This window comes from Macrosteles quadrilineatus, unplaced genomic scaffold (assembly GCF_028750875.1).
Source record: "Macrosteles quadrilineatus isolate MER2022 unplaced genomic scaffold, UCM_ALF_1.0 Scaffold_4__1_contigs__length_99947679, whole genome shotgun sequence".
Lineage (NCBI taxonomy): Eukaryota > Metazoa > Arthropoda > Insecta > Hemiptera > Cicadellidae > Macrosteles > Macrosteles quadrilineatus.
This window is the reverse complement of record NW_026542597.1, coordinates 77,625,588-77,651,220: the sequence shown is the minus strand read 5'-3', so window position 1 is coordinate 77,651,220 and position 25,633 is coordinate 77,625,588. Positions and strand designations below refer to the sequence as shown.

General features: G+C 34.5%; 2 protein-coding genes across 6 annotated transcripts in view; both read right to left on the bottom strand.

The window, feature by feature from the left end:
- The window catches only part of LOC128992121 (zinc finger protein OZF-like), a 76,434-nt gene that overhangs the window by 24,738 nt on the left and 26,063 nt on the right, over nt 1-25,633 (bottom strand). The window contains exon 6 of one of the 5 annotated variants that reach the window (XM_054415548.1): nt 24,259-25,341. The exons of the other annotated variants lie outside the window; for them this stretch is intronic. Coding sequence (XP_054271523.1) covers nt 24,358-25,341 — 984 coding nt within the window. The 3' untranslated portion in view covers nt 24,259-24,357. Of the gene's footprint in view, nt 1-24,258; nt 25,342-25,633 lie in introns of those variants that run through there. 5 annotated transcript variants of the gene reach the window in all.
- On the bottom strand, nt 9,363-10,850 carry LOC128992124 (zinc finger protein 883-like). Its single transcript, XM_054415551.1, has one exon. The coding sequence runs from the start codon at nt 10,236-10,238 to the stop codon at nt 9,384-9,386; it is 855 nt and encodes a 284-aa protein (XP_054271526.1). The 5' UTR covers nt 10,239-10,850; the 3' UTR covers nt 9,363-9,383.

The following is a 25,633-nucleotide window of genomic DNA, read 5'->3' as shown; positions in this document are numbered from 1 at the left end:
ACCTTTCTTTAATGATGTGATGTTTGGATGTGATAATGATGTTTTTGTTTGTTTTTAACCACTTTTAGACATTCAGAACATGTATAATGATATTCTCTTGAATGGACCATTACTGTATGCCTTTTAAGGTTTTTTCCTGGTTAAAACCCTTTCATAATCTTTACATATAAATAGAAGACTCTCAGTCTTACGAAAATGGATGGTTTTATTATAAGTTTTTGAAAGAAATACTCTTTCCAAATCTCTTTTAGCAAGTTTTCCAAATAGTGGTAAAATGCCTTTCTCTCCGCTGCCAAAAGTTTGACGGGGTTGACTCCAGCAACCACCAGGACGGCGGGCTCGGACACTGTTCGGCAGGCAGATGCTACCCTTAGTGCTGTCTGACACTGTACTTGGGCGAGTTGCATCCTGTATACCTCCTTATTGAGAGCGTCTGCCCACACCTCCACACGGTACAAGAGTACGGACTGGACCGAAGACATTAATAGCCTTCTACAACTGGACCGCGGCCCTCCGACATTGACCATCAACCAACCATCTAAGAGAAGAAATCCCCCTAGCGGCCTTGTCCGCTATACGGAAGATCTGATCCCGTCAGCTAAGCTTGCTGTCCACCAAAACCCAAAGGTACTTGGCAGAACAAACGGTTTGGACCTTGATGGCCCCCACCCTCAACGATAGTGTCAATCCGTTTTTTGTCAAAATCACGATCTCGGTTTTGCTTAAAGCAAGCGAGAGCCCGTGGTCTGCCATCCATGCGTTTATGGTAAGCATAACTCGGTTCAGCTTTAGCTGAGCCAGCCCAACGCTATGTGCAGCTATCAAAACTGCAACGTCATCAGCGTACCCAACCAATACAGTTTCCTCAGGCATTTCAGACCTCAGAAGGCTGTCATAAGTGACATTCTAGAGGTATGGTCCGAGTATAGAACCTTGGGCAGCACCAGAAGTGAAACTCATCTTCCGCGGGCCGTCCGTAGTGTCATACATGAGGAGGTGGAACCGGAGATAATGCTCTTTTATGCGCACGAGTGTTCTCACATTCCAGCATTTCACACCACCTCGCTGAATTAAATGGATTTCGCACATCGGCAAAAAAGACCTTCAACCAGGCAGGCATTGTGCATGCTCAAAAGGATCAAGGGGTTGGTAGTCAAAATCTTCTTGAGGACGCGTATATTTTAATTTTTAATTAGCCTAACTTAAGATTTGAAAGTTGCCATTTTTTTTATTTTATTTAAGTTGACGTGAGCTGTTTTGAAAAACATTTTGTAATATGAAAAACGCTCAAGAGTAGACGATTTTCATTTAATTAATTTCATTTCATTTCGCCGGGTACCCCATTGGGTCCAGCAGCCTTATTGTTCTTCAGGGATAGGACGGCTGCCTCCATCCCTTCAGAGCTGAAAAGTGGGATGTTGTCCACCCTTCCGAAATCCCGCAGTGGGCAGGACGCAACGTGTGAGCCGGGAAAAGGGACTCGACTATCCTCTCCATGGTTACCCCGTCCATGAAGGAAGGTGGAGATCGGTTGCCAAGTTTCCTGGTTACAACTTTGTAGCCCAGGCCCCATGGGTTGGAATGGACATCGTCCCTTAATGTCACCCAGCAACTGCATTTCGATTGATGGCTCGACGAAGAGACCTCCTAGCCACCCTATAAGGATCCGACTTACACGACGTATGTCAAGCGGTTCTCTAGCCCTGGTAGCAAGTCTTCTGGCTCTCAATGCTGCTCGATGCAATTCCGCAATCTCGGCAGTCCACCAGTAAAACTATATACACGCTTATTACACCGGTATCTCCTACGAGGCATAGATTCATTGTAGGCCGAGACAATCAGTTCCATCGTGGATGAAACTAACGCCTCTGCGGGAGCCACGCCAGTTAGCGAGAGGTTTTAATGTTAAATCTTACGGACACTTGACGAAACGCGGCTACTTGTCACTGATGACCATCCAGGACATTAAAAATTATACAATGGTGGTCACTGGCCGTGTAATCCTCCAGGACTCTCCAGGCTCTGATCCTCGGCAAAAGGGACTCAGATGCAAGAGTAATGTCTGGGATCGTACCCCGCATCCCAGGGTGGCGGAAAGTTGGCGTGTTGCCCTCGTTGACGAAGAGTCTGGCTCTGGCAGCAAAGTCCAGAATGTACTTGCCCTGGGAATTGGTGAGGGTCATTCCCCACTCAACAGCCCTAGCATTACAGTAAAGTCCCCTTCCACAACGACAAGTCCTGTGTTATCCCGCACGCTCTCTTCCAGGCAGTCTATCTTTTCACGAAAGTCACGGATGGCCTCGTTGGGAGTGAGGTAGACACTGAAGTAAGTGACATCCCTGCACCGAACCCAAACGAAACCTCGGTCCTTCGCGTGACCCCGCACTTGTACTTTAGCTGCATTACGCACCCAGAATGCAGTAGTACCAAGACTATCAGGGAACCAAAAAGATGGGTCCCTATCTCGATACTGGTACAGTTCGCAGACTAATAGCGTGTGGACATCGTGTTCGAGGGCAAACTGTCAGAGAAGTGGGTCAGCCGTCCTGGATCATTCAAGATTTCACTGAAGGATTCTTATCTTAATGGAAGGGATTTTGTAAAGCATGTTGTATGCTTAATAATTGTGGAGAAAATTCAAAAAAGTGTAAATTTAAAATTCCCATGTTATTCTTATGGAGAAAATGAAAACTGTTGTTGTAGTTTACTTGTTTCTGGATATATTTTAATAGCACATTTACGCATTTCATCCCATGCTATTGACAACTTACATTAGAGATATTGGCAATGAATAATGAAATGTATAACTAATTTTAAAAGGTCAAAAAGGCTAATATACTAGGTGTGCAATGCAGTTGTATGCTTGCAATATTGAGCGGAGCAAGTATGGAATGGAACTCGTAATTACAGCCATGTTAACCACTTAAATAGCCTATCTAAAGATTAAAACTAAAATCTTTTGTTTTGACAAAATCTATCCAGTCACTACTGGTCAACGATGGATGCATGGTATAAAGGTATATTAATCAATTTGTTTAACTAACTGCTACGCATCCAAAGTCAATGCTAAATCTGGTTCACGTAAATGAGACGTCTCCTGGTCAAATCCTTATTCAATGGTACGTTTGGTTTACATAAATAATGGAATGTCTACTTGCAGAACCCAAAGGTAATGCTACATTTGTTATACGTAAAGGGGAAGTATATTTACAGTATCCAAAGTCAATGCTCCTTATGGTTAACATAAATGAGATGTCTCTTTGCAGTATCCAATATCAATGGTGCATTAATATCACGTAAACGGGATGTCTAGTCTACTTGCAGTATCCAAAGTCAACGGTACATTTGGTTCACGTAATGAGATGTCTCCTTTAACGAATCATAATTCAATGGTACTGTGATGGTAGGACGACTTTAATTTTTGGGGAAGGATATAATTTAATAATAAACTTAAAAATTCATATTGTAAATGATTTTCAATCAATCAAACAATTGTAGAAGTATCAGTTACAGCAGTTGGTTGTGTAAAGTAGATTGCTGAGTGTAAGCATAGACAAAAAGAGTTAAATATAGACCGTCAGCCGTGCTGCGGTTACCATGGTTACCATAAGTTCCGGCGCACACCGCTGTACTTTACGTAGCGCGTACGCTGTAACTACCGTGGCGATCCCAGCGGTGTGCGCCAGAACCAATGGTAACCGCAACACAGCTGACGGTCTGTATTTAACTCTTTTTGTCTATGGTGTAAGCAGTTTTGTGCTGATTCTTGCATTCAGTAGGTTCAATACCCAACAAATTGCTGATTATGGCCTTACCCTCTCTCTTTGCAGCCAAATTGAAAGTACCATCGGTGGTAGACCTTTTACCAATAATTCACTCTTCCTTAGGAACCAGCGCCGGCTGGCCAAGGTAAGGCCGTTATACTCTTTTAATATTTTTGGACTTAGAGCACAGATAGATTTGAAATACTAATAAAAACACTTAATACTTGTCATATTAAATTCATACTTTTAATAACACAGAGTTATTTAAAACAATATAAATTTACCAATTTCTATTGCCTCTTTGGTTGAATAGTTATTTTGAGAATAATAACATAAACAATTATTTTTGATTGAAAATCATATTTTGTCATTTAGTATTTGCCATTCATTGTTCATGATATAATATCTATATTCTAATTTTCCCTTTATCTCTGTAATTATTAAAACTACTTGTGTTGAGAATATAATATAGAATTTTGTATAATCGAATCTCGAGTACCTTTCTTTGTGCTCACTGCCAAGCGAACTCACCCCCCCACAATATATTATATAATAATAAACATCATTTAAAAGAAGTAACACATAAAAGCGAACCGTTACAGTACGTATGATTCACATAAATAATGGAATGTCTACTTGCAGAACCCAAATGTGTTATATAAGGGGGATGTCTTCTTACAGTATTCGAAGTCAATGGTTCTCATAAATTGTTCTTCCGGTTCTCATAAATTAAATGTCTACTTGCAATATCTAAAATCAATGGTTCATCTGGTTCTCATAAATTACATGTCTACTTGCAGTATCTAAAGTCAATGGCTCGTCTGGTTCAAGTTAATGGAATGTCTACTTGCAGTACCTATCCAAAGTTAATAATGATATACATTTGGTTCACGTAAATCGGATGTCTACTTGCAGTATCAAAGTCAACAGTTCATCTGGTTTACATATTAAATGTCTACTTGAAGTAGCCAAAGTCAATGTCTCTGTTTCTTGTAAATGGGATATCTATACTTCCAGTATCTAAAGTCAATAATGCATCTGGTTCACGTTTCTAATTGCTGTATCTAAAGTTAATGATATATTTGGTTCACATAATTTGGAATCCCTATGTGCAGTATTCAAAGTAAATTGTACGTCTGGTTCACGTAAATGAAAAATGTCTACTTGTAACATCAAAAGCCAATGTTTCATAATCCTTATTGGTTATACATTTTGTATATAATACTCAACGGTATCACTCCAATTGTTCTTCCCTTTTGTTCTCTATTTTGCAGTGTGCTAGCTTAGATGATTTATTGGTAAACACATGTTACAACTTTTGTTTACCTTTTTATTGTTATCTTGCAAATACTGTCATGGCAACCAATTAGCCCATAAGGCCCATGTTAAATTTCTAAAAGTTTAAATTCACATAGGGAAAAGCCCTATGGTCCGATTTGTACCATTTCAGATTTATACCTTCCCACGGTTGGTTACTATGACTGTGCTAAATTTCATCCAGATCGCTTCAGCCGTTCAGGAGGAGTATTTGTAAAACAAAAGCAGGAGTGTAGTATAAGAGCTTCGCTTCGCTCCGCTCAATAATAAACTAGGTGAAACCCGTCGAAATCGACGGTTACTTTCAAGGTTTACGCTAATTCATCTCACTGTGATAAATTGAGTGAAATTGAAATTATACATATTTTGAACATTTAGAATTGTTTAGTGATTAATAAGTTTAAAAACAATAATGATATTAATTGCGTTAGTTACCAAATATGGTTGATCATTCAATGAATAACATATATCCCATACTGTACGTCATTGGAGTTGTTAGTATACTATCTGGTATCTCTTCCTTTAGAAGAACCTTTAAATAGTATTAAAATCGTATTGGTGGATCTTTTGTAGTTAAACACTTCCGTGATTTCTTCTTAGGGGCCTCCTCATTTATATGGTCGTGCAGCTTCATTGGCAACAAATAATGCAAATGACATAGTAATGTGGCATTTCCAAAAAAAAAAAAATATATATGTAAATTAGCTGTTTACGCATATTGAAGTTTACATGCATTGTTAATCAACGTATCTTATAAGGGATGATGTGATCTAGTTTAAAAGGAATATGACCTTTCTGTCATGACAGTAGCTGCTTAAATAGTATTTACTCATTGGGCCATTTTTACAGCCAAAATGTCGTGTTATTTTCAATAATAACACCAACCCACCCAACCCAACCCCCAACCAACCCTGTGGGCCCCGTAATATAGGCCACTGCAAATAATTGGTCAAGATTGGTACTATTTTAGGCAAGGTTTCTGTGTTTGGATGTTATTAGAAATGGCAAGAGCACAATACAATTTTTCTGTAGATGAATTTTATGTTGGAGAAATATAAGCCGAATTATAAATGTCACAATGCGAGTTTGAGCATTTTGTAACTATATTATATGGGTAAGTTACATAGATTTTTAGGCTGCTGCTCAGTGCACTTTAAGAATATATATTTTAGAGATAAATTAAATGGTTTTTGTAGCTGAGTAGCGCTAGTATACATGCACAACCCTTTTCGTTAGTATAATAACATTCAAAGGCTCTCTGAGTGTTCAAGTTTTTATTTGTATACATATCTATACATTATGTTTTCACTAAGCTGAATGAATACATCGAAGTAACCTCTCTGAAAAGACTGCAGTATATTGCAGTCTTCCAGCTTAATTACTTTCTAAATCATACACATATTTCTACATAAATATTGTAAAATGTTTTATCCAGTTGCTGTATAAAACACTATTAATTTAACAAAATATGCTGAACACGGCTCAAATGGGCACCGTGCCCTTCTGCACTTGTGTTATTTTGTATTGTATTACACAATCGAAGATTTTTCCAATGATTGAAAGCATGTATGACAATAATCTCATGAACCTATGATGATCTGTCTAGAATAATATGATAAAATATAGGGAAAATGTGTGAAAAAGGCTGACACCAACCCGTAAAATAGATTATAAGATAGTTGAATAAGAAATAATTGTAAGAGTATCATGGAACTTTATATTGCAACACATGACATGATACAGAAGAAAATCAATTTTTAAATCAGAAAATAACATTGCAAATACTTCTTTGGGACTATCCAGTAACTTCCGATAAATGAGTGTTGTTTTAAATAAAATTTTAAAATTAACAGCTGTTTTATTAAAAAGTATTATCCACATGACCAAAATGTAAACAAATCTGTGGAGGGAACTTTAAAGGCTTCTGGGGCAGAGCCCTAAGCGAACTTACTTTGTTTTTCTTTTGATAACTCATCTACAGACCAAGACCTTTCTTTGGACACCTCTACCGAGTTTCTACGCCCAGCCGTTCTCTCAAATTTTAGTGGAGACAAAGTTTCCAATTAAATATTTAGATTCCCCCATGTTAATCTTATGGGAGAAAATCCAACTTTGATGGAAGATCCTGCCCAAACTAATAAAGATATCAAAAAACTAAAAACACTTTGCAAAACTACAGATCAGGGAAATTTTTTTGACACTTTAATCATCAAAATCAGTCCAAAAATGAGGGAGGAGTTCTGTTCACAAAAATCTTAGCGTATTAGATATAAAGATTGTTTTAATCAATATTTCCTATATCCATTTCATCATCTGTTTTAACTTTACTTTAAATTAATTTGTTATTGTAAATATTAACTTTTTGTACCAGTTTAAACACAGCCTGACGATGGAGACATAGTTTCCGAAAGCGCTTGTAATTAAAACAGTTTATTATATATTGGCCTTTTTGAACTTTTAAATTTAGTTATACATTTCATTATTATGCTATTGATGTTTGGTCGAAAAACACTTTTTACCTTCCTTGTAGCAGCAAACCTAAGCACTCTTTAAATGTAATGTTATTTAAATTGGGAACAAATATGTTTTATCTATGGAAATATCCCCCTATGAACTTTTAAGAAAACTACAAGTCAAACCCCCCTAAACCATATACTTAAAATATTCGTCATGACGAGAAACCTTGTGCAAAAATATAAGTATAAAATGCTTATTGCAGTTACACTCAAGCTTTGTAATTGCAATGAGGGAGGACACAGTTTGATAAAATTTTCTTCCTTAAATTTACAGTAAATTTTTAAAAAAATTGCAAAAAATCACAAATTATTTATGAATTTAAAAACATAAACATAACTGTAAACAATCCTACTTTGACAGTTAGTTCTCAATGCGTATCATACATACTACTAAGGTTGCTGCTTAGTTCAAGTTAGCTATCTATCTATCTATATATTAATAGGCAAGCATGTTTCTTTAAAACCTTTTTTCTCAGCTCGAGTGCATCGTAGGGAAAATCTACGCATACCGTTAGAAAGCTATTTTCCTATAGGTGTGCAGAATCCCTTTATAAATTTAAATAGGCTCAAAGATAAGCGCAAAAAATGAGTTTAAAAATTTGAAAAAATTTACATGGATCTTATGCGTTGCCATGCTGGTGACGAAATAACAACGAAATATAAACAGAAAATCAAAACAAATGGAAGAAACTCCAATCACATGTTTTATTTACAGTGTGGGGTGAAACATTAACATAAGTGAGTACATTACATATTTTTGGTCGAGTTTCGACCACTGGACATTACTCGTTTTCATAAATGCAAAAAAATATAGTGCTGCACCCTGTTGGTAAATATTATAACTTTTTAATGATTTTGCATATCATAGAACTAACTTTTTTATTTGAAACAGCTGACTAAATTCTTTAATTCCCTTTAAATATGAATACTCATGAGGTTAACATGGGGAACTACAGAGCCACTGGGGCAGAGCCTGAAAGGATTTTTGAGATAAGAAAATGCCTATATGTTAATCCCGAATGTGAACTATCATCATGCCAAATTTCAGCCCAATCCGTCCAGTGGTTTATGCGTGATTGAACTTCAAACAAACAAACACACAAACTTTCACATTTATAATATTAGCTTAGTAAGATTAAAATCAGGTGTGATTATTTGTTTGTATAACTGTATTCTGTTTTGTTTTACTAACTTATGAAGTCAAAAGGGGTGAAGCATGTGGGTAAAAGTTTTTTTTTTTTTTATAGAGGGCTAGGCTTTAAATAACCATGGGATTGCAGCGCAGCTAGAACATCTTATTGTGCACCGGTTAACAGCTAGTTTTAGTAAAAATGAATCAGGCAAGTTAAAAATTCGCTTAGTCAACAGGTTTGCTGTGGCGGGGGTATTTATTTTTCTTTGATAGATCTTCTATCTAAATAAAGTCTACATTTATTTTCCAACTATAACTTAACTTTTACAACCTTCAATAGTTGTCTTACAAAGGTTTAACTACATGAATATAATGAGAGTCAATAATTCTTTATTATTATTATATACATCAGAAAACTTTACAACACTCTAAAAGGATTATATATGATGAATGAATTTGAAAAAAGTGAGAAACCTTATTAACAAAAATACCAAACTTACTGACTGACTTAAACTGAATTTGACGTTGGTGTTGAAAAGGCTATAAAATGTAATGTAAATAGGGTAATCATAAAAGTATAGTTTGGAAAAACATATAATCATACTTTATTCTTATTAACACAATTAACACAACAGCTGTGTAAGGGATGTTACATCACAATCCATGAGTTGACAGATGAGTGTTCAGTTGTTTTTTGCTAGCAAAAGTTTTCTCACAGACAACACACTTGTGATTCCTGGCGATTCCATGGACAGCCATGTGTTGTTTGACATGGGTTCTTAGTTTAAATGTCATTCCACAAATGTTGCATTCATGAGGTCTGTTGACTGCATGTGTATACTCATGCTGCAGTAAATTACAATCTCTTTTAAATGCTTTGCCACAAGTGTGACAGACGAACGGTTTATCATCAGAGTGTATTTTGAAATGTAATCCTAATCTTGCTCTAGTCTTGAACATTTTCCCACATATTTCACAGCCGTGATTTGTACCTGAGTGGTGCATTCTAAGATGTTGTACTAAATTCTGTTTAAAATTAAACACTCTACCACAATCTGCACATTTATATTCTTCTTCTTGAGGCAAATGTTGTTTTTCGATATGATGCACCAAGTCAAATTTAGTACCAAAGTCCCTGTTACATTCTCCACATTGGTATTCTTTTTGATCATGCACCCGAGAAGTATGTCGTTTAAGACCCCTTTTATCTGAAAATGATTTGTTACAAAGTTTACATTGAACAAGGGGATGGTATTTTAATTTATAATGCACTTGACGAATGTGGCATTTTAAACCATCTTTGCTTACAAAACCTGTTTCACAGATTGTACAAATTTCTGTTTTATCTGGCTTTTCTATTGAATGTACATTTGAAACATGAGCATTTAACCTAAAGACACTGCTAAATAATTTGTCACATGTATTACACTGGTGCCTTTTCTTATTGTCATGTGGTTTCCTTAGATGTTCAACTAAATTGTAGCCGTGATTTTTACCTGAGTGATGCATTCTAAGATGTCGTACCAACTTCTGTTTAAAATTAAACACTCTGCCACAATCTGCACATTTATATTCTTCTTCTTGAGGCAAATGTTGTTTTTCAATATGATGCACCAAGTCAAATTTAGTACCAAAGTCCCTGTTACATTCTCCACATTGGTATTCTTTTTTATCATGCACCCGAGAAGTATGTCGTTTAAGACCCCTTTTATCTGAAAATGACTTGTTACAAAGTTTACATTGAACAAGGGGATGGTATTTCAATTTATAATGCACTTGACGAATGTGGCATGATAAGCCATGTTTGCTTACAAAACCTGTTTCACAGATTGTACAAATCTCTGTTTTACCTGGCTTTTCTATTGAATGTACTTTTGAAACATGATTATTTAACCAAAAGACACTGCAAAATGATTTGTCACATGTATTACACTGGTGCCTTTTCTTATTGTCTGGTGGTTTCCTTAGATGTTCAACTAAATTGTTTTTGTCTTTTCGGGTACAGAGTGCAAATTTAAAATATTCTAGATGGAAACCTGCATTATTTGGCAGAACCTCAGAGTCAAATACCTTTTTACACTTAACACATTCACACAGAACACCATTCAACTGAGCTGTGCACTTTCCTCCTTCACTTTGCACCTGAAACACACCAAAACTGATATTCAAACTAAACCTTTGTAAACCCTACTGTATGGTTTTTGGATAAAACTTAAGATATTGAAATATTTGCACAGAGTATGCTTGGTATTCATAAATAGTTTGACCATAGAATATTATAATGCGATTCTACAACAGTTTGAGCCTGAGCTTAGCTATCATTGATGATAGTGCCTTGAAGTGATTCTTTATTTATTTATTGCTTTTAACTTTGAACCAAACACCATGGCAAGCCAGGTATTTTTTTTATCATCAAATTGTTTACAGAATACTTCTACCTTTGTATCGTGTATTATATTTTCGAAGTTCATGCTTAGAACCTAAATATATACCTAAAAAAATAAATTGATTGAAATAAGTACAGTAAATACAGTGCCGTAGACAGGTTTGGAGCGCCCTGGAGCAGAAATTTCATTTCCACACTCTCTCCCAAACAATAAACATCACACTACATAAAATATACTGTATCTAATATATTTAATTCCGTAAGCGAATCGGTCCCCACAAGATATCTCGAGCTAGGAAAGAGGTATCATGGCTGTTGGGGATTCATTTTAAAGCTTAAGGTCCAAGGACGGTGGGAAAATATCAGTTACCCCTCTCGGCCCCACAGGCCATCAAAGATCCAGTCATTTTCTAATGGATGGCTTCAGTGTTTCTATACCAGCTAATGAAAAAAATTTGCTTATTTGTTTGTTTATTGATTTTGATTTTAGTGTTCTGTTTTTAGGTTAGAACTAGAGGACCCATGCTGCTCTGCAGCTTTAAAATAAATATAATATCCGAGAAATAATCAAATTTATGAGAAAAAAACACATATTGAAAAAATATTACCAATACTGGAGCTATTAATTTTTAATCATATAAAAACCTTATGAAAAATAATTTTTTATGTTGGTTTTTCACCTTGCATTTGCTTGTAACTCGTACGATTTGAATAAATAATAGCTTAGATGAAAGCCAGTATTTCAATGAAGGTTCTTAGACTAAAATATATAGGGTTATAAAATTATAACAGGTGAAGGTACATCTTAAATTGAAGTAAGAATTATAAAATAAATCAAATTATTTTGTGTTTTGGTCGAGTAATACAGTAGGTAAATATTTGCCAATGCTTTATGAGAAAACTTTGCCTGCATACTTTCAATTTGAGACCTCAATCATAAAAATCAGTCGGGTAGAAGAGCCAAACAAACTCGGGAAAAAACCAAATTAAACTTACATAAAAAATACATGGGGAGCAAATTTTGTTAACGTGTATGCCGAGTGGGATTGGGTAGGCTATGTTTGTAGTAAAATATAACACGATAAACACAAACAAATGTTAATAATAATACTATAGTAACTCATGTATTTTTGGTAACCAGGTCTATTTACTTCGGCAAAATTAGCGGACATTTTATAGCTATAAAAATGCACAGCTATTTGAAATCCATATAAATGCCAAAGTACTCATGAACTTTTGAGAAAACTATAACTCAACATCCCATAATCAATATACTTAAAATGTTTCGTCATGATGAGAAACCTTGCGCAAAATTATCCGTTTTTTTCATAAATTGCCCTTTAAGGTCGTAACTTTTTTTGTAAAGGGAACTTTCCGTATACCTAATGTTAAAAATACCTCAGCTGTACTTATTTGTATGGTGTTATTTCAATTTATTACCTTATTAAAATCATCATCATCATTATTCTGTTTAGTTTATTTCAGCTTAACTTAACCAATTAATAGTTTTATTAATAATTATGAAGTCAAACAGGGTGAAGCCCGTGGGTAACATCTAGTGAAGATAATGAAATTTCTGTAAAACAATCTTTCTCCAGGGTTTGGTGAAGAGTTTCGTCATACTGCAGCAAAAACGGCTGATTTCAATACTGCAATACTGTACTGCGTAGGGGATTTCACCAGAGCGCTGAGTATCGTACTTGGTTCAATCATTGGTTATTAAATTGTGTTTTAATTGTGTTTCTTTATTCAAGGAGCTTAACTTGTGGGATCATGCTGGTTCGGGAACTCGTTCGTATAGATGTATATTTACACGTTTATACAAAATTTCATCAAAATCGGATAATTTTGCTCGAGTTATCGTGCTAACGGACATGTATATATATACAGGGTGAATTTTAAATGAGTTCCCCCCCTACTTTTTTCTACATTTCTTAAGATATCATCTCCGGACCACGTCAGATCATTGTTTGGTAGTAAGTACTTCATTTTGACTGGGTATACATTTTTGGCCGCCATCTTGGATCCGCCATATTGGATACAAAGTTTTTTTTCAAATGTAAAGGTAGGGTTGTGACCCATTATTTCAAACTAGAATTTTACGCTGATTACAATGCCGCAATTAGTTTTTAAAAATCTTGATTCGTTCTAAAGTTATGAGGTCTTTTTATAACTTTATTTTTAGCGCATTTTAACATTGTGCATTTACAAACTAAGACCATAATCTCAAAATAGTGCTAGATAAAGATAAGTATACACCACCATTCATTGTCGGTATATTTTCACTTGGTTATGACGGATGTAGTTTTTTCAGCCGCCATCTTGGAGCCGCCATTTTGAAATGTGATCAATTAATTTAAACATGAAGGTGGTGTTGTGACCCATCATTTTGAACTACTTTTTTATACTGGACTCAATGCTGCAATCTGTTTTTGGTTATCAAGCTTTCTTGATGAAATATTAGAATACTCTTATTTAAAATTTCAATATTTCAAAATCCAAAGATGCAAATGAAAAACGGATTGCGGCATTGGGTTCAGCATAAAAAAGTAACTCAAAATGATGGGTCACAACACCACCTTCATATTTAAATTAATTGATCACATTTCAAAATGGCGGATCCAAGATGGCGGCTGAAAAAACTACATCCGTCATAACCAAGTGAAAATATACCGACAATGAATGGTGGTGTATACTTATCTTTATCTAGCACTATTTTGAGATTATGGTCTTAGTTTGTAAATGCACAATGTTAAAATGCGCTAAAAATAAAGTTATAAAAAGACCTCATAACTTTAGAACGAATCAAGATTTTTAAAAACTAATTGCGGCATTGTAATCAGCGTAAAATTCTAGTTTGAAATAATGGGTCACAACCCTACCTTTACATTTGAAAAAAAAACTTTGTATCCAATATGGCGGATCCAAGATGGCGGCCAAAAATGTATACCCAGTCAAAATGAAGTACTTACTACTAAACAATGATCTGACGTGGTCCGGAGATGATATCTTAAGAAATGTAGAAAAAAGTAGGGGGGGAACTCATTTAAAATTCACCCTGTATAAGATAATGAAATTTTTGTAAAACAATCATTCTCCAGGGTTAGGTGTAGAGTTTTGTCATACTGCAGCAAAAACGGTAAATATGACTTGATAATGGACTTAGTCTCCGAAACATGTCGTCATTAAAAATGAAATAATTATTTAAAAAGGGCACTTTGTTAACTGTTTTTAATTTTTAATATATATATATATAAATATTATGAAAATTACAGTGATTTTTGTTTTTTCCCCCTATAACAACACTTGGCCTGAGCCCTGGATTGGTTTTCACATTACTTCAGGCTAGACCTAGGGGTTGCGGCATTATCATGAACATTATAGTGATTGGGGCTACTATTTTGATATATAAATACATAACTGAAAACTAAGTAAGTTACCCTTTTAAAACTGATTTAATTAGACAACGACTAGTTTCAAGAGTAACCATAGTCATGTTGTTTCAATCTTCAATATATGTTTCTACTAGCAGAGTACCCGTCTTTCGTACGGGGTTGGCGTAAAAGTATAAAATTAGTATTGCAGTTACACTCGTGCTTTGCGTTTGCAATGGGAGAGGACACGGTGCAATGGGAAAATTTGGTTCTTTTAATTTATGGTATACTATAGTATAGCACATTTACCATAGCTACATATAACGTTCTACAACTGCACCTAAACAATAGAAAAAGTAAAGTTCTCATTCTGTATCACAGCTTTTTGTTGCTGCTTGGTTCAAATTATTAGCTGTTGTCATAAATTCAACAAAATTAATAGTGCTGCACCCTGTTGGTAAACTTTATATTTTTATAATGCTATTGAATTTCATAGAACCAACTTGTGTAGTTGAAACAGCAGACTAAAAGTTTTAATTCCTTTTAAATATGAATACTCATAAGGTTAACATGGGAAACTTCAGTGCCACTGGGGCAGAGCCCGAAAGGATTTTTGAGATAAGAATATTGGATGGTGTTTTTGGCCTCTAGGGACTTCAAAACAAATAAGTAAATCAGTTCCGGGTCCAGGTCTTATCATGTATTATGGTATACAGTAGACTCTCGCTCATCCGTACTAATGTGGCGGACGTCCGGTCGGGAGTATATCGCCGTTTTTTTTCAATTTTGTTTCAGGTCCACAGTATTCATAGCCTTGTATTTTCCTTGTTTCCCAGTATGTGATCCCAGTATTCCTTGTTTTTTTCAATTTTGTTCCAGGTTCCAGGTATTTATAGCCGGATAAATGCAGTTCCACCAAAAATAATATTTTCCGCCGTGTTATTTGAGTTTTTGATTATCCGAGGTAGTCTTGGTCCTGTTTAGCTCAGAAAATCGGACTTCTACTGTACTGTGCCACTAAAAAAATCACGATTGCCGATCAGGCCCAGCGGGAGTCCGGACAAGGCCGATGCAGATGAGCAAGAGTCTACTGTGGCTTATTCCCTATATGGGAAATTTGCTAAAAAAAACTTGACAGTCATGTTTGTTTGGATTAAAATGTCAAAGCAAATTTAAAAATTGTGAATTTTCTCATTGTTTCTACAGAGACCAAACAAAAAGCCCAGTTAATTCAGGAGTGTGTTCATAAATTGTAATTTTTTTATTAAAAAAATAAGGTAGTTGTGCAGTCAAAAAATGTGATAGTGTCTAAAATTACATTTTCTACCTTCTTTTATGATTATGGCATAATTTTTATGGCCAAAATCTACAGGCTCAAAAGTGACAAGTTTTCAGTGATCCAGTATATTTTAATATTTTAAAGTAATCATTTATTCTGTAGTGCATAAGGTGAACAAGAAAAGTTTGGTAAAGCATTTAGTTTTTATAGAACCATTAAATTTAGAAAATCCTCATAAATTAAAATAAATATTTAAAGTTAAACTTTACCTTCATTGTTTCTGTGGACCCATCACATGGATTTTCACTGAACCATTTTAGCTATACTGCTCACTTAATAATTAGTATTTGGCACTATTCCTTGTGAATATATATTTAATAGATTAAAAAATATTATTTTGATTCAAAATTTCAAATTTATTTGTTCTAAAATAACACACTGCAATATTTTTAATAAATCTGACCAAAGTAGTTATTTCCTGTATAAAACTGCATGAAAAGAAACAACTGGTTCATGAAACTAGTTTCAAGTCGAAGGAACAACTGACTGGAACAGTGGCTGTGCACAAGGAGTGAGTGAGAGGGAAATACTGAGTGATAAGGGGACTCTGGTGAATGACAATATGCTGGAACTTCCAGTTGGATTATGAACATTCATTGTTGACTTTGGCCCTTTAATATTTCAGCTTAAATTGAAGATTTTATCTCTATTGTTTTATTAATTTTATATTAACTTAACTTCCTATTTGTCACACTTTATTGTGATGGACATTTTTTGCTCAATTTGGTGGTGAACTGAGTAGCCACCTCATCCTTTAATATTATAACCAAAAGTAACTTTCTTTATAATTTAAAATTGGGTATCACAATATATTATATATTGTAGCTATATTGTTATGGCTTGATAGTTCAATGGTTTATGTATGTAAAAGTGTGACATAATCCACCCAACCTAATTATGGATGGAAAAAAAGAAACAAAATTCAAAATTGGTGACAGAGTCTTTGCCAAACTGAAAGGGCACTCTCATTGGCCAGCCATAGTAAAAGGTATTGACTGTAAATACAAAATCCCTCGATACAATGTTACTTTCTATGGAACAGGTGAGGAAGGATGTGCAAAAGAAATAGATGTATGTTTATACAGGGAGAATAAAACCAGATATGGGACTCCAAAGCTAAAAAATAAAGAACATTTCTTAGTAGCTATGAAGGAAATCGAACTAAGTCTGAACAATAACAACTCTTTAATAAATAAAAGTAATTCCTCATCAGTTACTATAGTGAATCTGTCTAGCTCATGTGAGTCCATACACTCTGCCAAACAATCCTCCACAGAGAATAGTGATGAAATACTGGTACCGCATGATGGCATTACACCTAGTGTAACTGAGACAACACCCGAGACAATTAATACAAAAGCGGATGAAACTCCCATTTCACCAAAGGGTTCTAGCCTCAAGAAATCAATCCTAAGTTCCAATCCACAAGAAAATAAGCTGAATAAAAAGGACATTTCTCTGGCTTTATTGGAGTCCAAGTGGGTAACAGATGACACAGTTCAAATTGTTTTTGACATCTTCAACAACAATATTGCACACAAGGATGTACATTTCATCAGTCCAGTATTAACACTAGCTTTTAAAACCCTTGATAATTTTGGGGAAATTCTTTTACCCCAAAATCTGGAAAATAAAAAGTTTGTCTTCATCCCTGTAAATGATTCTTCTAAGGTTCAGAGCATTGGGGGATCAGGGACACACTGGAGCATTCTTCTGTGGGATAAGGATCAAGACAAATTTTATCATTTTGACTCACTAGAAAATCTTAACCACCTGCATGCTAAGTGTATATACGAAAGGCTGGCTACATTTTACAATGCCGACGCAAATCATTCCTTGGCTTATGTAAGGACAGCTCGACAAACCAACAGTGTAGATTGTGGAATACACATGCTCCTGACTGCTGAGTGCATATCTTCAAAGATTAATGCTGGGCTTTTTGCCTCCTCCAACTATAAACTGGAAACAGATTTATCAGTTCCAACATTTAAAGAATCGGATATCTTGACAAAACGAGCACAGCTAGCACTTATAATCTACAATGACCAATATACAAGGATAAATAGAGATACATTAACACAGCTTCTATTAAAAAAGGAAATAAAGAGTAACTTGACCCAGCAAAACCCTAACGCAAACCATGTACCACCACTTGTTGTAGCACCTAATCCTGAGAATGTCAACCTAAACAAACAAAAATGGACAAAAGAAAAAAGACAAAAAACATTTAAGTCAAAAGTTTCCATTAGATCCAGTCCCATTGTAACCGAGAACAAATTCGATACCTTGTCTCAAAATGTTCCTAGTCTATCAAAGGCAAATAATCAGTATGTTAGCCTAAATAAAAAACCTCAGATAAAAAAACCTCAACATATCAAAGATAAAGTTGAAAAGGTGTTTACAAATAAAGTTAAAGTGACTGTGTATGGTGATAGCCAAAGTAGAAATGTAGGCTACAAACTTAACCAAATTAATCAGGATGATGAGATCACTGCTGTTGGAACAGTTATGCCGAATGCATGCATTAATCAAGTGGCAGAAACAGCGCGGCTTTCAAAGTCCAATGATGATGTAATTGTCCTCATTGCAGGAACTAATGATGCACTGCGGAAAGATCTCTCTCCTATATACTCAGCCTTAGAAGAGAAAATCAAGAGTATTAGCCAAAATAAAACTCTCATTGTAACTACAGTACCACCAAGATTTGACGTAGGCAAGAAGCATGAAGTTCATGATAAAATTTGTCTTGCTAACAACTACATAAGAGAGCTAGTGGATAGAATTAATAAGGTACACCTGGTTGACTTGGATATTTTGAGCAGAAATCACTTCACCCGTAAAGGTCTTCACTTGAATAGCACAGGCAAGTACAAATTAGCGAAACAAATTTATTTCAAACTTAAACAGGTTTTTGGAAAAAACAAAGAAAAATCATGCCCTCCCAGCACTACTGTGGACAGTACAGCCAGCAACGCAAATATAAGGATTATTGAGACTCTGTCATTGAGCAGTTTCAAGAGGACAGATCTGTTGGATTTGCCCACAGCATTTCTGGCGACTTTAATGATGAGCGACGTATGACGGCAGGTGTAGCAGTTGTGTTTGCTAAGTACTTCAAGAAGCCTTCTGCTGACCAGTGCATCACAGACCACCTTACACTGCAGGAAAGTCAATCTGGAGCTCTTGTGTACAGTCTTGTTACTAAAGACAAGTATTATGGCAAGCCCACCCGTCAGGACTATGAAACCGCATTTGAGCACCTAACACAAGACTTCAAAAAGAGAAACCTGAAACACTTAATATGCTCTCCCATTGGGTGTGTGAGAGACAATGTGCTTCCAAAAGACTTTATATCCAATATAATTAAATTCCAAAAACATACTCTAGCAAAAATTACTATAGTTTCTTACTTTCAAAAGTCTTTTAGAAAATTAAGAAATGGCTTGTCACACAGAGATTTTACAAGTGAACTTCATAAGCTAGTAAATGAATTGGCTCCTGCACAGACTTCAACTAACACCCTACTCAACACCACAAACGGCTACCTCAACTAGAGCAAATATCACTTTACCAGCAGACAACTATTCCCCGGTTCCATCTTCCACAACTGCACGTGACCAGACAAGCGATACAGATACTTGCCACTCTTCGACACCCAAAGTGAGGGGTCACCACCTGGAGAGCTATGCTGCTGCACTTCAAGACTGCCTGCCTATATCGCCAGTGATAAGTGGTCAACAAAGTGAGAGTGAAAAGCAGAGCAAAGTGTGTTTTTTAGGCTAATGCAAGTTAATGTATGTTGTATTAGAAACAAAATTTTAGAGTTGGAAGATTTATGCATTGATAAGAATGTCAACTTAATGTGTATCTCTGAGCATTGGTTACAAGAAAATAATGTTAATGTTTTTATTCCTAAAAATTTTATTCCTGCAACTGTAGTCTGTAGAAAAGCCAGGAAAAATGGTGGTGTAGGAATTTATATTTCAAATTCAATTAAATATTCAGTTATTGATGTTACACAGTTTTACTCTGAGATGAATTTTGAATGTTGTTGTGTTAAATTACTCGATAACAATGTTACTATTTTAAGTATTTACAGATCTCCAAATGGTAATGTTGATATTTTCCTGACTGAATTCAAAGATTCAGTAAAATACAACCTGGCAGTACATATATTAGATTACAAAAAAATGAAAATGTTGACTTATTTAAATATAATTTAGAAAAACAAAATTGGCAAATGATTGATGATTTTAAACAAAATAAAATTAATGTTCAGACGTTATTTGATGATTTTTTTTAAGAAGTATGTTAATTTATGGCATTTTTGTTCTCCTTTGATTAAAGTAACTGATAAGGTTGCATGTAAAAAATCCAAAATTATTAATTGGTATACTCCTTCATTAGCAGAAACAAAAAGTAAAATGTTAACTCTGTACACAATTTATAAGAATATGCTTAAGCAAGGTTCAGAGCACTGTCAGGCTGCTTATAATGTTTATTTGCAACAAAAAAGATTATATCAAAGGGAACTTCTGCAAGCTAAAAAAATTGCTGTAGAGCAGTATATAAGCAATGCCTCAAATTCCTGCAAGGCTGCATGGAAAGTTATAAGCAGTGAGTTTTCTCCAACTCACAGTTCTGATGTCAATTTAGATCCGGATGAATTTAACAATTTCTTTATAGACTCAATAAATCAGTTAAGCAAAGGAACTAATCTCGGTCCCAATAATCCAGTAGAACTCTTGAGTAGTATTCCAAAAAACACAACAATGTTCACATGGTCAGAAATTTCCTCAACTGATGTAATACAAGTAGTATCTAAATTCTCCAATCTAATTCAATGGATTATTATTGGCTGTCTAACACAATACTGAAACAAACCATCCATATAAGTTAAAGTTAAGTTAAAGTTGAAGTAGGTGTGCCTCAGGGATCAATATTGGGCCCCTGTATGTTTCTAATGTATGTAAATGACCTACCAAATGTGTCAAAGATGGATATCTTTCAGTTTGCAGATGACACAATGATGTTATGTAAGGGACCTAATGTTGAATCCCTTCAGCACACAGTAGATACAGAATTGACCGCTCTAAGTGGCTGGTTTAGAGTAAATGGGCTCTCCTTGAACATGGACAAGACTCAAGTAGTTAATTTTCGATCAGATCATAGAAATAGTTTAAAACAAATTACTTTTCCAAATTCTCAGTTAGTGTCTGAGGAGACAGTCAATTTTTTGGGTATTCATATAAACGAAAATCTTGACTGGCTTCCTCACATTAACAAATTACGAAAAAAACTTTCTTCAGCAATTTTTTCTCTCAGAACAATTTCTCAAGTCACTGACACTAAAACTCAATTAACAGTTTATCACTCATATTTTTCATCTTTAATCTCATACGGAATTCTTGTGTGGGGAAATTCTTGCCATAGTAAAAAGATTTTTAGGCTCCAAAAGAAGGCACTTAGAATTATTGCTAAAGTACCCCGAAGAAGTCCATGTAAAACTATCTTTCAGGCTTTTCAGGTTTTAACATTTTACGACCTATATATTTTAGAAGCATTATTTTGGGTTTTCAACAATTTGTCCATTTTCAGGGAGAGTCACACAAACCATAAGTATAACACTAGACATAAGAACCTAATTAAGCCCACTAGCCATAGATTATCACTATTTGAAGCATCACCTCAATATATTGGACCGAAATTGTACAACTTAATTCCTGATAATTTAAAAAACATTACCAATCCAAATAAATTTAAAAAAGAATGTAAAAACTGGTTGCTTACCAAAACGTTTTATTCTTTAAATGAATTTTTAAGTGGAAATTGGTAGGATGTTAAGTATTAAAACTATTTTGTTTTAAATTGAATATTATTATTTAGCTTTAAGTATTATAATGTAATTGACAAATGTCCTGTCATTTTGTGATGTAATGACATTCTGTAAATAAATAAATAAATAAATAATATAATAAGTGAGCCACTTGCTTTTATTTTTAACAAATGTATGTCAGAAGGATACTTTTCCTCATTGCTCAAAATATCTAAAGTGATTCCAGTTTTTAAAAAAGGAGATACAAATTTACATCAAAATTACAGACCTATCTCTATTATTCCGATATTCTCTAAAATATTTGAATCTCTAATGTACAATCAAGTTAGTTATTTTTTCGAGTCCCAACATTTATTTTCTGAATGCCAGCATGGTTTCCGTCCTGGTAAGTCTACCACCTCGGCAGTACTTAACTTAACAGATTTATCACTAAATGCATTTGAAAATAAGGAGTCGGTTTCGCTAGTTTTGTGTGATCTCAGTAAAGCTTTTGATAGTGTTCCTTTTGATGTACTGTATTACTACGTAAATTATCATATTATGGCATTGAAGATGGCACAAAAAAAAATTATTCAATCATATTTGTATGACAGAAAACAGTATGTATCAGTTAAAAATAAATGTTCTGCTATGAAACCTGTAGAGACCGGTGTCCCTCAGGGTTCTGTTTTAGGCCCTTTCTTTTTCTTAGTATACATTAACGACTTGTCTCAAAATCTCAATATCCATTCAATAATTTATGCTGATGACACCACTTTACTAGCCAGTCACAAAAACTTAGAGTACCTGAAACAGGTCACTGCAGAAGCTGAGGAACAGGCTCTTGCTTGGTTTTCTTCAAAATGAGCTACATTCTAATCTTGAAAAGACACAATATTTGACATTGAGTCTCAAGCAGGAAATTAGTCTAGATTCTGTCAAGCTTTTAGGATTTCACATTGATTCAAAATTAAGTTGGTCAAATCATATTGAGGCGGTTTGCAAAAAGTTATCAAGAGTAGATTGCTTATTATGGAAATTAAAAAAATTTGTTAACCAAGAATATTTGAGACTATCGTACTTTGGTCTGTTTCAGTCCCACATACTCTATGGCATTCTAGTTTGGGGACATTCCCCTCATGTAAAAAAGGCAGTTCGTAATATTGCTAATTCAAGATCCCTATCTCATTGTAAACCTCTTTTCATACAATTAAAAATTCTAACAGTAATTAATTTGTACATTTTTCAAGTTTTACTCTACACCAAGTCAAACTTGCATTCTTTCCCCCTTAGATCTGACACTCATGAGTACAATACTAGGGGTGGAGGCAAGCTCAGCATGAAACCTCATAGACTGGCTAAAACGGGTGACTCTTTCAAAATTAACTCAATTCCCTTTTTTAATAAACTACCTGATAGTGCAAAATTTGTTGATTACAATATTTTCAGAAATATAATTTATAATTGGCTAATTCAAAATCCTTTCTACAGCATGAGTGACTTTATAAAGTGTAATTTTGATGTAAATTTTAATTAAAATAAGCTATTATACCTAATTAATTGTACTTTTTATATTATTTGGATGTATCAGAAACTTGATTGTATTTGGATGATTATTTTGTAATGTATATGACGTGTCCTATTTCTTTGTAAAAAGATCAATGGAATAAATGATTCTTATTCTTATTCTTCTTATTCTTATGGGTTATAACAGATGGTATAGCTCACAAATAGTTGTTATATCAGTTTGACTTGGTAAAAAAGTTGTGTATTCAACAGAAATCAGTAACTTACATCAGTGCAATCTGTTGGCGGCTCACATCAAAATACGACAATTTTGATTAAAACACTGGCAACAACTTCCTAGATCATGGCACTTCCTAGGCATGGGGATAAGGAATGTCTAGTTGTATCAATAGTCAAAGGTAAAACATAAACACACACTCACAAACAGCTACTGTTAGATTTTGAAATAATGGAATAGATAGCCATTTATCAAATTGAAGTTTGTTTCTTCACAAAACGTTCTACTGTTTGTTTAAATAACCATGGTAAGTTGCTGAAATATGTTCAGCCCCTATGATTTGAAAAGTTTGTATTTAAGTAGATCTCAAAGTCAAAGAGCTTCACTTTGCTCCGCTCAACAATTATGTTCCTTATTTAGGTCAAATACTTAACATAACAATCTTCTTCATTCAAGAAAAGTTAAGGTGAGGCCTATACTTTAAATTATTTTTTTTATCTGCCTGGCTAGTTGGAGCTTAGATAAACTTATAAAATAATGGTTTAAATGACTGATATAAGTTATTCTTCGCAATTCTGACGCAATTTAAACTACAACTAAGATAAACGTTTAGTATACAACCTTAACTAATTTTTACAACCTTAAATAGATTTCTTACAAAAGGTTGACTAAATGAATAATATAATGGGACTCAAATATTCTCCATTATAAATCAGCAAACTTTACAAAGCTCAAAAAAGGATTGTATGATACAACTGAATTATTTGATAAAAATGAGAAACCTTATTAAACAAAAAGAAAACCAGACAACAATACTTTACTTAAAACTGCATTTCACCTTGAAGTTAGAAAAGGTTAACAAAACTAATAATTCTCATAAAACATTGTTTATAAAACATATTATCATACTCTATTAATGTAGGTTAACACAATTGACGTGGACAGCTGTGTAAGAGATGTTACAACACAATCAATGAGTTGACATATGAGTGTTCAGTTGGGTTTTCCTAGCAAAAGTCTTCTCACAGACGACACACTTGTGATTCCTGGTGATTCCATGGACAGCCATGTGTTGTTTGACATGGGTTCTTAGTTTGAACGTTTGACCACATATATTACAGACATGAGGTCTGTTATCTCTGTGTGTATGCTCGTGCTGCTGTAAATTACACTCTCTTTTAAATCCTTTGCCACAAGTGTGACAGACGTACTGTTTATCATCAGAATGTGTCATGAAATGTTTTAGTAATATTTGTTTTGACTTGAACATTTTCCCACATATTTCACAACTATGATTTGTACCTGAGTGTTGATTTTTAAGATGTAGTTGCAAATTCGGTTTATAATTAAACACTCTACCACAATCTGCACATTTATATTGTTCTTGAGGAAAATGGAGTTTTTGGATATGATACAATAAATTATCTTTAGTACCAAAATAACAGTTACATTCTCCACATTGGTATTCTTTTGTATTCTCATGCACCCGAGAAGTATGTCGGTCAAGACCATATTTCTTTGCAAATGACTTATTACAAAGTTTACATTGAACACGAGGATATTTTTTCAATTTATAATGTACATGACGAACGTGCATTTTTACCTTTTGTTTGTTTACAAAAACGTTTCCACAGATTGGACAAATTTCTGTTTTATCTGGGTTTTCTATCGAATGTACATTTGAAACATGATAGTTTAACGAAGAGACTCTGCTAAATAATTTGGCACATATATTACACTGGTGCCTTTTCTCATTGCCATGTGATTCCTTAATATGTTCAACTAAACCGTACTTGTATTTGTATTTGCGGGCACAGAGTGCACATTTAAAATATTCTAGTTGGAAACCTGCATTATTTGGTAGAACCTCAGAGTCAAAGGCCTTTTTACACTTAACACATTCACACAGAACACCATTCAACTGAGCTGTGCACTTTCCTCCTTCACTTTGCACCTGAAACACACCAAAACTGATATTCAGACTAAACATCTAATTGCAAACACTACTGTATGGTTTTTTGGATAAAACTTAAGATATTAAAATATTTGCACAGAGTGTGCTTGGTGTTTAGTGGTTCGACCCTAGAATACTACAGTGCAACCTCACTATAAACAAGTCTCAATGTAATGAATTATTCTATATAACGTAGAGACTGATTTTGGAGTAACTTGTTTTGGCTATGTTTACAGTAGTAAAACATGTCTAACACTGCTTATAAATACTTAACAAAACTTAACTATTTGCG